At 39.9% G+C, this 11,355-nt stretch overlaps 1 protein-coding gene across 7 annotated transcripts in view; it reads left to right on the top strand.

Annotated features, from left to right (window-relative positions):
- Positions 1 to 11,355, top strand: part of thrab (thyroid hormone receptor alpha b) — a 157,207-nt gene that overhangs the window by 120,614 nt on the left and 25,238 nt on the right. For 3 of the 7 annotated variants that reach the window (XM_032501520.1, XM_032501522.1, XM_032501521.1), the window contains 5 exons: positions 2,546 to 2,607; positions 3,016 to 3,072; positions 8,078 to 8,178; positions 10,448 to 10,595; positions 10,850 to 11,055. In XM_032501520.1, coding sequence (XP_032357411.1) covers positions 2,546 to 2,607; positions 3,016 to 3,072; positions 8,078 to 8,178; positions 10,448 to 10,595; positions 10,850 to 11,055 — 574 coding nt within the window. Of the gene's footprint in view, positions 1 to 344; positions 349 to 2,545; positions 2,608 to 3,015; positions 3,073 to 8,077; positions 8,179 to 10,447; positions 10,596 to 10,849; positions 11,056 to 11,355 lie in introns of all 7 variants that reach the window. The other 4 variants (XM_032501523.1, XM_032501525.1, XM_032501524.1 and 1 more) reach the window with 2 other exon arrangements.

The raw sequence follows: 11,355 nt of genomic DNA, 5'->3' as shown, positions 1-11,355 counted from the left end.
AATAATGGTTATGCAACAAAATATTAGTCCAGTGATTCAAAGTAAAGCAAACCTTTGAGACATTTCTCAGTTTCTACAATAAATGTTTGAGTTTGTAAAGAAAAATGCAAATACTGCTATTTTGAACAGCCTAATATTCCTTTTTCTTCACTTTCAGTAAAAGTATAACACAAACTTGATCAATTTGGGTCATGTTTTGATTTTGATTTTACTGTGCATTGTTCCCAATGCATTGATATTATGGGATTTAAAGCTGTTCTAAGGATTTTGAGCATTATACAACTGTACAAATCACAAAGGGATTTATAATCTGTACAACATATGACACCAGACCTTTGATTCAGAACGGTACGAAAGCTCTAAAAAAAAAAAGAATCTGAAATAGCAACAAAAGAGGGATCACTCCTCTAGATCCTAAATAACAGACTGTACTTCACTTCCTTCCCAGAGCAAATGTAACCTGCAGGCCTGTGTGTTGCCTCTTAACTGAGTGGATCTTTTATTAATGGTGCTAATGGAGTCCAGCTCCCTCTCCTGGAGGGAGTATTAAAGAGCTGTGGTGTGGGAGCAGAGCTGAAGGCTACTGGGAGTGTCTGAGAGCAGAGAGCTGGACTTTTGGGATTTGGAACACATCAAGCATTGATGAGGAGCGCTCACTCACTGACTGACTGACTGACTGACTGACTGACTGACTGACTGACTGACTGACTTTCTCGCTCTCTCTCTCTCTACCCTACCCTACTCTCTTTTTTCCTCTCCTCCCTTCTGCTTAGCTCTCTCCCTCCTCCATCTGTGCACTTTTGTAACCCTTCAAAGCTGCCGGTTCCCATCAGCGCTTTACATGCCTTTCACATGTGTCAGTGTGGTTGGAGGTGTGTTTCTGAGTGCCCCGGCTTGTTGAGCATGTTGCTGATGCATAATAGAGTTGCTGTCTTTGTGTTTCGTCTGTTATTGCGAGGCTTTCTCGTGTGTATCCTAATAATTAGACTGGTATGGCAGGGGTTTAATTGTATCAAAAATTCAGTTTGGGAGCACCCTCAAGAACATTTTCTGCCAAATACCTCCCTTTGTCCCTATGACTTAACCTTTGCTAGTTGGTCTAGACAGAGCTCTTTTACTCTTTAATTTAATCATCTTTTATCATCATCGCATTGTTGGTCAAAGGCCATGACAGGGCCGTGCACAATATATTGTTTTTTATCGTCATTGCAGTATCAACTGGTGCAATATACATATCTTGAAAGGTTGCGACATATCGCGATAGACAATGCAAGATGTTTTGTGTTAGTTGAAAGAAAAGAGGCACTTTAAAGTGTATATTTTCTTTTTTTTTTGTTTTGTGGCTGTCATTGCCAATTCAGTGTTCAATTTGTTCAATAAAAGAATGTTAGAAATGATTATTTGTTTTGAATTCAACAAGCAATTTGTTGAATTTTATAAGAAAACTGAAAGCAACAGAAAGGCAGAACTGAGTACTAATATCTGTTAATTTATCGCAAGTAATATCGTTATCGCGATATTAGACAACGTTATCATGAGAACTATGACTTCTTTGCCACCATGGCAGCAAGAAAGCTGCGACATATTGCGGAAGACACTCTGAGATATTTTATCAGCAGAAAAAACAATTTCTTTTTTTTTTTTTTTTTCAATTCAGTGTTAATTTATTTAAGAAAATAATGTTGGAATGGATTTTCTTTCCTTTGTTTTAATTTCAACAAGCAATTTTTTGTAATTTAGCAGAATACTGAAAGCACCAGAACTGAGTACACTTCAATATCGGTTTATGTATCACAAGTAATATGGTTATTGCAATATTCTATATATATATATATATATATATATATATATATATATATATATATATATAACAACGTTATAGAATATAACGTTAAGGGAAGTTTGGGGTCCCCTACTGGAGCTGCTGCCCCCGCGACCCGATACCGGATAAGCGGATGCAGATGGATGGATAACAACGTTATATTTTCCTCATATCATGCAGCCCTAGCTGGCACACAGGATAATAAAATGGCAAAAGTTTCTAGAAAGTATCTTTTTTCATAAGCTCATGACATTTTCTCCTCAGTTTTTGGTGTATTGTTGTGTGTTCTAAAACTGTCATCCAGCTCATTTACATGTGGTATTAACATTTACTTGGATGCATGGCACGCAAAAAAAGGTCATTTAATCACGGGCCTTTGTATTTCCACCTGGGGATAATGAGCATTCTCATTAGCTTGATTCTGCAACTGATGAACATGTCAACAGACGTGACGTATCCCGTGCAAGGGAAGCAGTGCTGTCCTGCTTACTTGTTCTGTGCTTCGCAGTTTCAGACAGCAGGAAGCGTTGGATTTAAGAGACTTTTTGCGCAAATGTTTTCCTTCATATGTAGCCAAACTGGACAGATGGCTTTTCTGGCGGATCCAGTTTAGATCAGATTGCAGCGTGTTTATATGTGCGTCTTTTTATTCAGATACATAAAGGTTGAATATTTAGATTTTCAAGCATTTTTACTCCTTTTGTCTTTCTCTTTTTCTCCCAGGTGGCTCAATGGCCCGAAAAGGAAGAGGAAGAACAGCCAATGTTCGTTGAAGAGTATGACTGGTGAGTAACTGATGGGTGGTGTTTTGATGAGGGTGTGGGGGGGAGGGGGGGGGGGAGACTTTCGAAAGCAGCAAACAAACCTCCACTTTTGTACCTGAAGTGTGAATGAAGTCTGAAGTTTTTCTTTTGTCTCGTTAGAAACACACCTCTCCTTTTAAAAGAATAAAAGCTCTCCAAATACAGGGAACCTTTCATTTTGAAAAGCTATATTTTGATTCATTTTTATATTCTTAATAACTTTTTAGAAAAAGAATACAGTATTTTAGCTGTCAGTCTCACCACAGTGAATGCATGCAGTTGAGTGACTGCACAGAAGCTAGTGCTCCAAAGAGAAAAAGTAAACAAAATCTTGGCATCTGTCATCAATAAACAAAAGTTGTGCTCTGTCTGCTTTCTTGTTGGACGCAGCACGTTGTCTGAGTGACAGCTCCAAATCCCCCGAGCTGAAAGAAGCGAGTAAAGAAGGTAAGAGAGAGTGATGGGGACAGAGGTAGGGTGGGAGGAGCACCAACATAAAAATCTACAGGAAGGTTGATTTGGCATTCATAAAATATTAATCTCCCAACGCCAGTCCCCTCCACAGTGAACTCGCTTATTGCCTGCCTCTCTGCTTCACTGCTGGAATCTTGTACCACATTTTACCTGCCACGGTTCGTTTCAACTGGGAGAGTGTGACAATATGTCAGCTTGGTTGTTTGAGATTGAATTACAGGCGCTGTAATGATGTCAGCTTTTTCGTGCGGTCAAGTGGGCCCTCAGGCAGACTTTGGATGCTTCAGCAGGCTTTCCAGGACACTAAAGAGTCTAACGTGCATTGATGTTGGTCAGCGTTTCGACCACATTCACAGCTCATAATCTTGATTAAGTAAAGAGGCACATCCCTGTCATATCACTAAAGAGGTACTGTATATTACATGTGAAATAAAAAATGCAGTTTACTCTGAGATAACTAAATTGATTAGTGTTGAAATGATTAGTGGACGGACAGAAGATTTTTCCACAAATTTAAAAGCTACATTCCCAGTGATTGACACACTCACACAGAATTATCAGCTGACTCTGCAGTTCTAATGAGCGCTTTAGCATTTTTAAGCTTGTTGTTGTAGTTTCACAGTTTGGGTTCACTCTCATTACTATTATCAACCTTGTTTCCAGCCGGCAGCTGTTTATAGCATCAAACGACAGACGGACACATTTAGCAACAAGCTGGTGGCTGGTGAACATAGTGGATCATTTAGCAGCTAAAGAGAGAGCAGCCAGATTATTTTTTAGGAGTTTGTAGAGACCAAAAACAGAGTTTAAAGGAGGGGAAATATTTGGGCCTTCGTCAGATGGCCAGAAATGTCAAACGAATGCTAATTTGCGCCGTGTCTGCTGGATGTGTGAATAGGAAACTGTTTGCAAACACATTTAAACAAGTGTAAAAGGTAATAATATGTGTATGGCTATGTTTTCAGCTTGACATATGCGTGCCGTTGTGGCATCATATGCTATATACATTTAAGCAGCTTTAACACTCAATGAATTATTTATATTTTGTAATTAAATTAGCAAATTCATGAAATAAGCTTGCCAAACACTGGTACTTTCTACTTTTTAGCAAATGTATACTGTCTCAGATGATTGTAAATTGAATCACTTTGTGATAAGACATACTGAGCAATTTGAACATGACAGTTTAAATAATAAGGAAATAATAATCAACTAATCTAAATAAATGTATAGATTAATTGAAAATAGAAATGTTGCAGCCCTCGTCCATTTTCAGGCACATGTTACTACTGTAGTCTATTCATTGTTAACCCTCCGAGGTCTAAGGGCAGTTTGACATATCTTCTTAAATGTACCTTTTTAAGGTATTTGCACAAAACTGTTCCCCATGTGTTTCATATCAAAATGTTCGGAACAAACTCAGCTTTCCGTGTAGTGATGCCAACATTTTTTCTAGAACAATGTGTAAAGAGATTATATGGCGCTTCAACTGAAACTTTGTTTTTTTAACCCTTGTGTTGTCTTTTTTTTCAACACTATTCTCTTTTTCCAACATTTTTGTCAATTTTTCAATGTTGTGGGTGCTTTTTTAAAAATGTTTTTGTCTAAGGTAATTGATATTTGAAATGTTGACATTTTCTGCGCTTATTTCGAAGGCCCATTTTTTCCACAAAGTACAACCCTTTTGAACCATGTACCCAGCTCACAGACCTTTTTTTCCACTGTCAAACTAGCAAAAGTGGATTTGGACATGCCCTAAACGCACCAGCAGCATGCGCTTCTCGCTGTGCGCTTAGAACGTTAAAATAGGGCCATTATGTCTTGTACAAATTGTTTCGGTGCTTGAAATGGATCTACCAAAGTCTTAGCTTATATATGATTCAAATAGTAAATAAATGTCTGAAGTGAAACTTTATAATATGGCTTTTTGAGTTTTGTCAAACATCGTTTAGACGCGCCTATGCGTCTTTCGTCCTCAGAGATTAAAGTCATAGATACAAAATTTTAAGAAATGTTATTGCCAGTCAGGAAAGGGACAGTAAACACAGCAGTAGTGGCCACACTAGATTCTGTACAACAGCTGTGTTTTCAAATTCAAAACTCCTGATTTTGTCAGTGGTTACAGTGTTGAATGTCACCTCACTGTGCTGTTAACATACAAGGACCTCGGAGCAACAATCCTGAGACTCCTTCAGGGACCTGATACCCCGCGGAATTACACGCTTTAATGAAACCAAACTGCAGATGTTGTGATGTAAAACTTTTGAAGACAAAATATTTTCTTGACTTTTCTTGAAAAAATCTCCTTCCCTTTCCCTGGTTTTTCTTGGTGGAGGTATTGCTGGACCCGTCATGTGAAGGGCAGGTAGCCAGAGCCCAGAGCTGCAGTGGTATTGATTTTGGGCTTGGCTTCCAAACACAGTTCTCAGCAGACTGGCTGCTGCTGCTCGCCCTGCCAACACACTGAAGCTGACACTTTTCCTATATGATCGTTCTCTGATGTCCCCGTTATCTTTTCTTTGGCCTGTTTCTCTTCTCCTTCCTCTTTTCCACCAATTTTCCTCCTTCATGTGGCCTCAGTGTTTTCTTTTTCCCTCTCTCAATGATGGGGTCTTTCTCTTCTACTACTTTTTAGTAGCAAATATGCTTTTCTCTCCATATTTCACAGACGTTTTCATTTGATTCTTTTTTCTCTCTCCACCTTGATTCTTTTCAATGATATATATATATACGGTATATATATATAAATACATTTTTATATATATGTATGTGTATATATATATATATATATATATATATATATATATATATAATTTTGGCCAAAATGCCACTTCTGCCCCTTTGGCACTCGCTGCCGTCTTTTCCTCCTTTTTCTGTCTTTTCCACCATCCTCTTCTTGCCCTCCCTCTTCTCCTCTAAAATCTGTTACACAGCCAAAAGGCAGAGCCCAACTGACACTGCCAGTCACAGTGCTCACCACACCTCAGTATATATACACACACGCACACACAAACACACGCACTCTCTTGCATATTTGTCATGAGAACGTCAGGCACATATACAGTATGTACAGAATGTACAAAGTACAAAGCTCTGCAGGGGGGTGGGGTGGGGGGGGGGTGTTTTTGCAGTGTACCATCTCTTCCTCCTCCCACTTTCTCAGCTATATATCAAATGAAATGACTGGAAATTTGCTATTTCCTGTGTCTTTGTGCTTGGTGCCGTTGTTTAACTGGTCTTGTAGGCAGTCATTTGACAAAGAACAAACTGTCCTCTTTTTTAGTTTAAAGGAAAGGCTGCAGAGGGTGGAAGACGAGTACAGAGAGGGAACAATTCAAATACTCTATACCAACTATAGACCAGTCTGCACTGATGTTTAGGGAAAACCACATTCTACCCAATCTGTGTGTGTATGTATATATATATATATATATATATATATATATATATATATATATATATACCCTCTAAACTGTATTTCGTTGCATTGTACGTACATGTGTAGTGACAATAAAGTTGAATCTAATCTAATCTATATGTAATTGAAGAGGAAGTGTGTCATAATTTAAAACAAAGACCTGACTTAAGCTACAGTTTACAAACATTGCTTATATTATAAACCTTTCACGCGAGCAGAAAACATTAAAGATTTTTAGGATACTTTGCTATTTTTTCAACCTATTTTCCATGTTTTTGTCTCTAATGGGTATGACAATTTTTGAAATTGGACCAGTAATGAGAAAGAATGCTTCAGTCAGCAGCGGTGAAACAAGCCACTATGGAAGTTAATAGGGCAATTGTCTTATAAGTATTTACCATCACAAAGTGCTTGTTTTTCACATTGTTGAAATTGCGTTTGCTAAACCCACCAGACTCCATGTATATAAATAGTAATTTTAGCATTGTAAAAAACACTTTGTTCAAATTCGACAGAAACAAAATAAAACTATTAAAAGCCATTTAAGGTTGTCTTTCCACTTTTCCAACCATCACAACCCTAGTTTTGGTTGAAAAAAACACAGTTTACCGATTTCCATGTGAGAATCGGCTAGCTCTGTACACGCTAAAAGTAGTGCTTTTTTAAATGGAGTCTGGTGGGTTTAGCGATAGCAACTTCAGCTGTTTCTATGTGAACAGAAAGAGCTTAAAGAGGTTTTAAAGGTCTCTCTCTGAAGGGATCCTTTCCATATTGTTGTCAGACACAGAATATTAATCTCAGCCTGTCAGTGGCACTTTTGTGAAGGTAAATCAATGGACAATTGCCCTATTAACTTATATTGTAGCTTGTTTCGCCGCTGCCAACTGCAGCGATCTTGCTTAATACTGGACCAATGTCAAAGATTGATCAGTCACTTTGACACAAAAACATAGGAAAATCGGGATTAAAAAAACCCCGGTGTTTACCCTTTACAAATAAGGTGGATGTTCTTATAGGGGTAGTTTGGATTTTTTAAGTGGGGTTGTTTCAGGTTGTTATTGTCAGTGTATTACACGGTTGGCAAGAAACAACGGTAGTCCAGCAACACTTGTTCTGCGAGGTAAAATGTTTTTGTGAAAGGAATCTGGTGGCTTTGAAGAGTGAATAGACAAAGGCCTCAGTTCCCCGTCACAAAGGGCTGACTGACAGCAAGGTAAAGAGCAGTGAAAATTTCCTAAATAATAGCGCACACTTAAATTGATGTCATTTTTTCTGAGTGTCTTTATTTTTTAGCTGCTGCCCCCATCCACAGCAGTACATTGCTTAGCTTCCGTGTTGTTACTCCTGTCTGCTGCTCCAAACTGGGGGTTTGCACCTACTGTAGCTCAAACGCTGGCTATGGACTACAACTTCACACAAAACATGTAAACTATTCCTTTAAGTAGTTCCAGTGTGAGACTGATGGGATACAAATGTTGTGTATTGGTAATTTAAATTAAAAAAACAACATCAAATTATTCAGTTTAACATTGTCTTTGCCCTTGGTTTTCTCTCTCTCAGGGTACATCCCCAGCTACCTCGAAAAGGATGAGCCATGTGTGGTGTGTGGCGACAAGGCCACGGGTTACCACTACCGCTGCATTACCTGCGAGGGTTGCAAGGTACACACACACACAAAATCCAAGAGTTTCAGACACAGCAGTTTTATAACTGACACATTGTATCTGTCGGAAAACCTGATGTGCGAGTCCTCTGAGATCAACTGCTTCTACACACAGTCACATATCTGCCACACAGTCATGCGCACACACAGACACACACACAAAAACACACACTGAAGCAGTCACTTTAAGGTAAACACACATCAAAGGTCAAAGACACATTGTGTACAGCCACAGAAAGTTGATATATCAACATATTTGTCTATTGTCACGTCACCGCTCATCTCTGCCATTTGTCTTCCTAGCTGTCGGCTTCTGTTGAAGTTTGTTCATCTATGACATTCTAAGGCGCCGCTAAATGGATTGTGGTTAAGCTGAGGTGGCATTGATGTGCTTGACGTATGATTGATTGTTCATCCCTAAAAAATAGAAATCTATGCGGAAGGCAGTTTGGTTTTGGCATTCTTTGTCAAAACTTCCCAAATAACCTTTTCATCATATTGCAATTCTAATGGTCTCAGTAAAGAGACTTCTGCACCTCCTCTTTGCTCTGTTTTCAGACTTTAGAAAATTTAGTCTGTGACAGAAGACTATGGCCAATCACAGGTCATTTCAGAGAAAAAGTATGTTCCGGTTGGCTGTTCTGCAGATGAGCATGCACGTTGCTTTGGTGATGGTTATGCTAACCATGGCCAACGGCTCAGGGCTGCAGCTAATTCAAGGCTAAACCATTAAGATGCCAAAAGAACCAAAAAATGTGTTAAAATGTATTTCCGTTTGTTGTCCAGGAAGTAGACATTGTATAACTGTGGACACAGTTGGGTGATCTGGTCTGCTGGAGTTAGCCTTTAGCCTAGCACAAATTATTTACTGCTCATTTGTCTTGCTTACATTTTCTCCACTGTTACTGTATGATGCCAGTGCATGCCTTGCTCGTCTGATGGGAGGGGCTGGACAGAGAGGGGAGAGAAAGAGACTCAATTTCTGGTGTGTTTTTTTTTTTTATTTCTACCTACTGCAGCTTTAAAGGCTTCAGATTCATGCTAATTATTTTATTCATCAACCCATGTGCAGTCAATAATGCAGGCATATCTCTTCACTTGGCAAAATGTATTTTTTTTTGGGATCAAATATTGAGGCTTATTTCACGGATATAAATTAATTTCCAGCCACAATTTGTTCAACTCACTCATGCTGTTTACCTAATTTCCTTCCAGCAATTATAATACTTGAATGTTACACCAATTGCCTCAGATTTTGGTAGCAAGTCAGGTACAGACTAACATTAAGCGTTTTTCCACTGCATGGTATCTACTCGACTCGCCTTGACTCTACTCGCCTTTTTTGGTTTTCCATCATGAAAAAAAAGTCCCTGGTACCTGCTAACAGGTACTTTTTTTTAGTATCACCTCATTCGAGGTTCCAAGCGGGCTAAGGTGATACCAAAAGGTGACGTTAAAACCTGCAGACTACTGATTGGTCGGAGACAATCATCACCCTTCACTGCGTTGTCATTGATAGCGACAGACGGGGGGAGGGGGGGGTGTCCTGAACAAACCCGTCGTACTGCCCCCACCTTCTATTGACACTAAATGTCTCTTCTGGCTGTGGCGACAGCCGCATACAGAGAATCAACAACAACACACCTTTGACGTTCTGTGTGTGTGTCACGTTATGTCACGGCAGTTTCCTGCGATGACAACCAGCCACAGCTCGCTTCATGCATGAGGCGGTACTAATCTGCAATGGAAAAAGGAGGACGGGGCACGGTGGTCGGGTCGAGGCGAGTCGAGCAGGTGCCATTAATGGAAAAACACCATTAGAAAGATGTAATTAAATAGGTTTATTAAATTAGTTTTATCATACAATTAGTTTTGTCATACAGAAGAAGCAGCAGTGATAATTAAAATATCTGCCCTGGGCACCTGGGTAGCTCGTCTGGTAGAGCGCTCGCTCATATACAGAGGCTCAGTTCTCGACGCAGCGGCCGCATGTTCGGTTCCAACTTGCAGCCCTTTTCTGTATGTCAGTCCCCCGTCTCCCCTTTCATGTCTAAAGCTGTCCTGTCAGAAATAAAAGCCCTACAGTGGCATAACAAAAATCTTAAAAAAAAAAAAAAATGCCCGCCCTTGCCAACCATTGTAAGTTTTCATCCCTTGTTGTCAGCCTCAAACTCCTGGATTTGTATGTGCCTCTCTACCTCTATATTCCTCTACTTTGTCTAGAAACGACACTGAATGTTTGTCTCTCTCTCTCCAACTGTCTCCAGGGTTTCTTCCGTAGGACCATTCAAAAGAACCTCCACCCCAGCTACTCCTGTAAGTACGATGGCTGCTGCATCATCGACAAGATTACCCGCAACCAGTGTCAGCTCTGCCGCTTCAAGAAGTGCATTGCAGTGGGCATGGCCATGGATTGTGAGTGTTGCACCTACGTACTTGTACACACATGCAAAGTAAAGCATACAATTATAGTGATGCAGTATTAATGCACAGTGTCAGGTCTTTAAATAGAAGCTGCAACTTTTGACTATATGCAGACTTTAGGCAACACGCCAACTAATTGCATACCTCTATTTAGCTTTTTTATCCTTAACACTCTCTTTCTCTCTCTGGGTCTTTCTCCTCTTCCTCACCCTCCTCCCTGTCTGCCTCCCACCATCTCCTCCCAGTGGTTCTGGATGACTCAAAGCGAGTGGCTAAACGGCGTCTGATTGAAGAGAACAGGGAGCGACGCAAGAGGGAGGGAATGGTAAAAACCCTCCAGAACCGTCCAGAGCCCACCGACAGCGAGTGGGAGGTGATCCACCTGGTGACAGAGGCCCACCGACACACCAATGCTCAGGGCGCACAGTGGAAACAGAAGCGCAAATTCCTGGTAAGAAGGCATAGAGCAATAGGTAGAGTAATGTACAGCGTATGCACTTGTGTTCATTTAGAATCTGCCAAAGAGTTGACGATTCAACACAGGAAACATTCATTTATTATGATGGTAAGCACTTTTGTAACATATTTTGTAGGGGTGTACAATTTCGATAATGTCACGATTCGATTCTGATTTGTAAGCTCACGATTCAATTCAATATCGATTAAAAAATTCAAACGATTGACAGTATGTAAATGTAGTTACTTTTCCAATGTACAGTGTGTGTGTGTATACAGTGTGTGTGTGTGTGTG

The sequence above is a fragment of the Etheostoma spectabile genome, chromosome 21 (assembly GCF_008692095.1).
Source record: "Etheostoma spectabile isolate EspeVRDwgs_2016 chromosome 21, UIUC_Espe_1.0, whole genome shotgun sequence".
Taxonomy (NCBI): domain Eukaryota; kingdom Metazoa; phylum Chordata; class Actinopteri; order Perciformes; family Percidae; genus Etheostoma; species Etheostoma spectabile.
The sequence above is the reverse complement of the archived record's forward strand: the minus strand, read 5'-3'. Positions and strand labels throughout refer to the sequence as shown.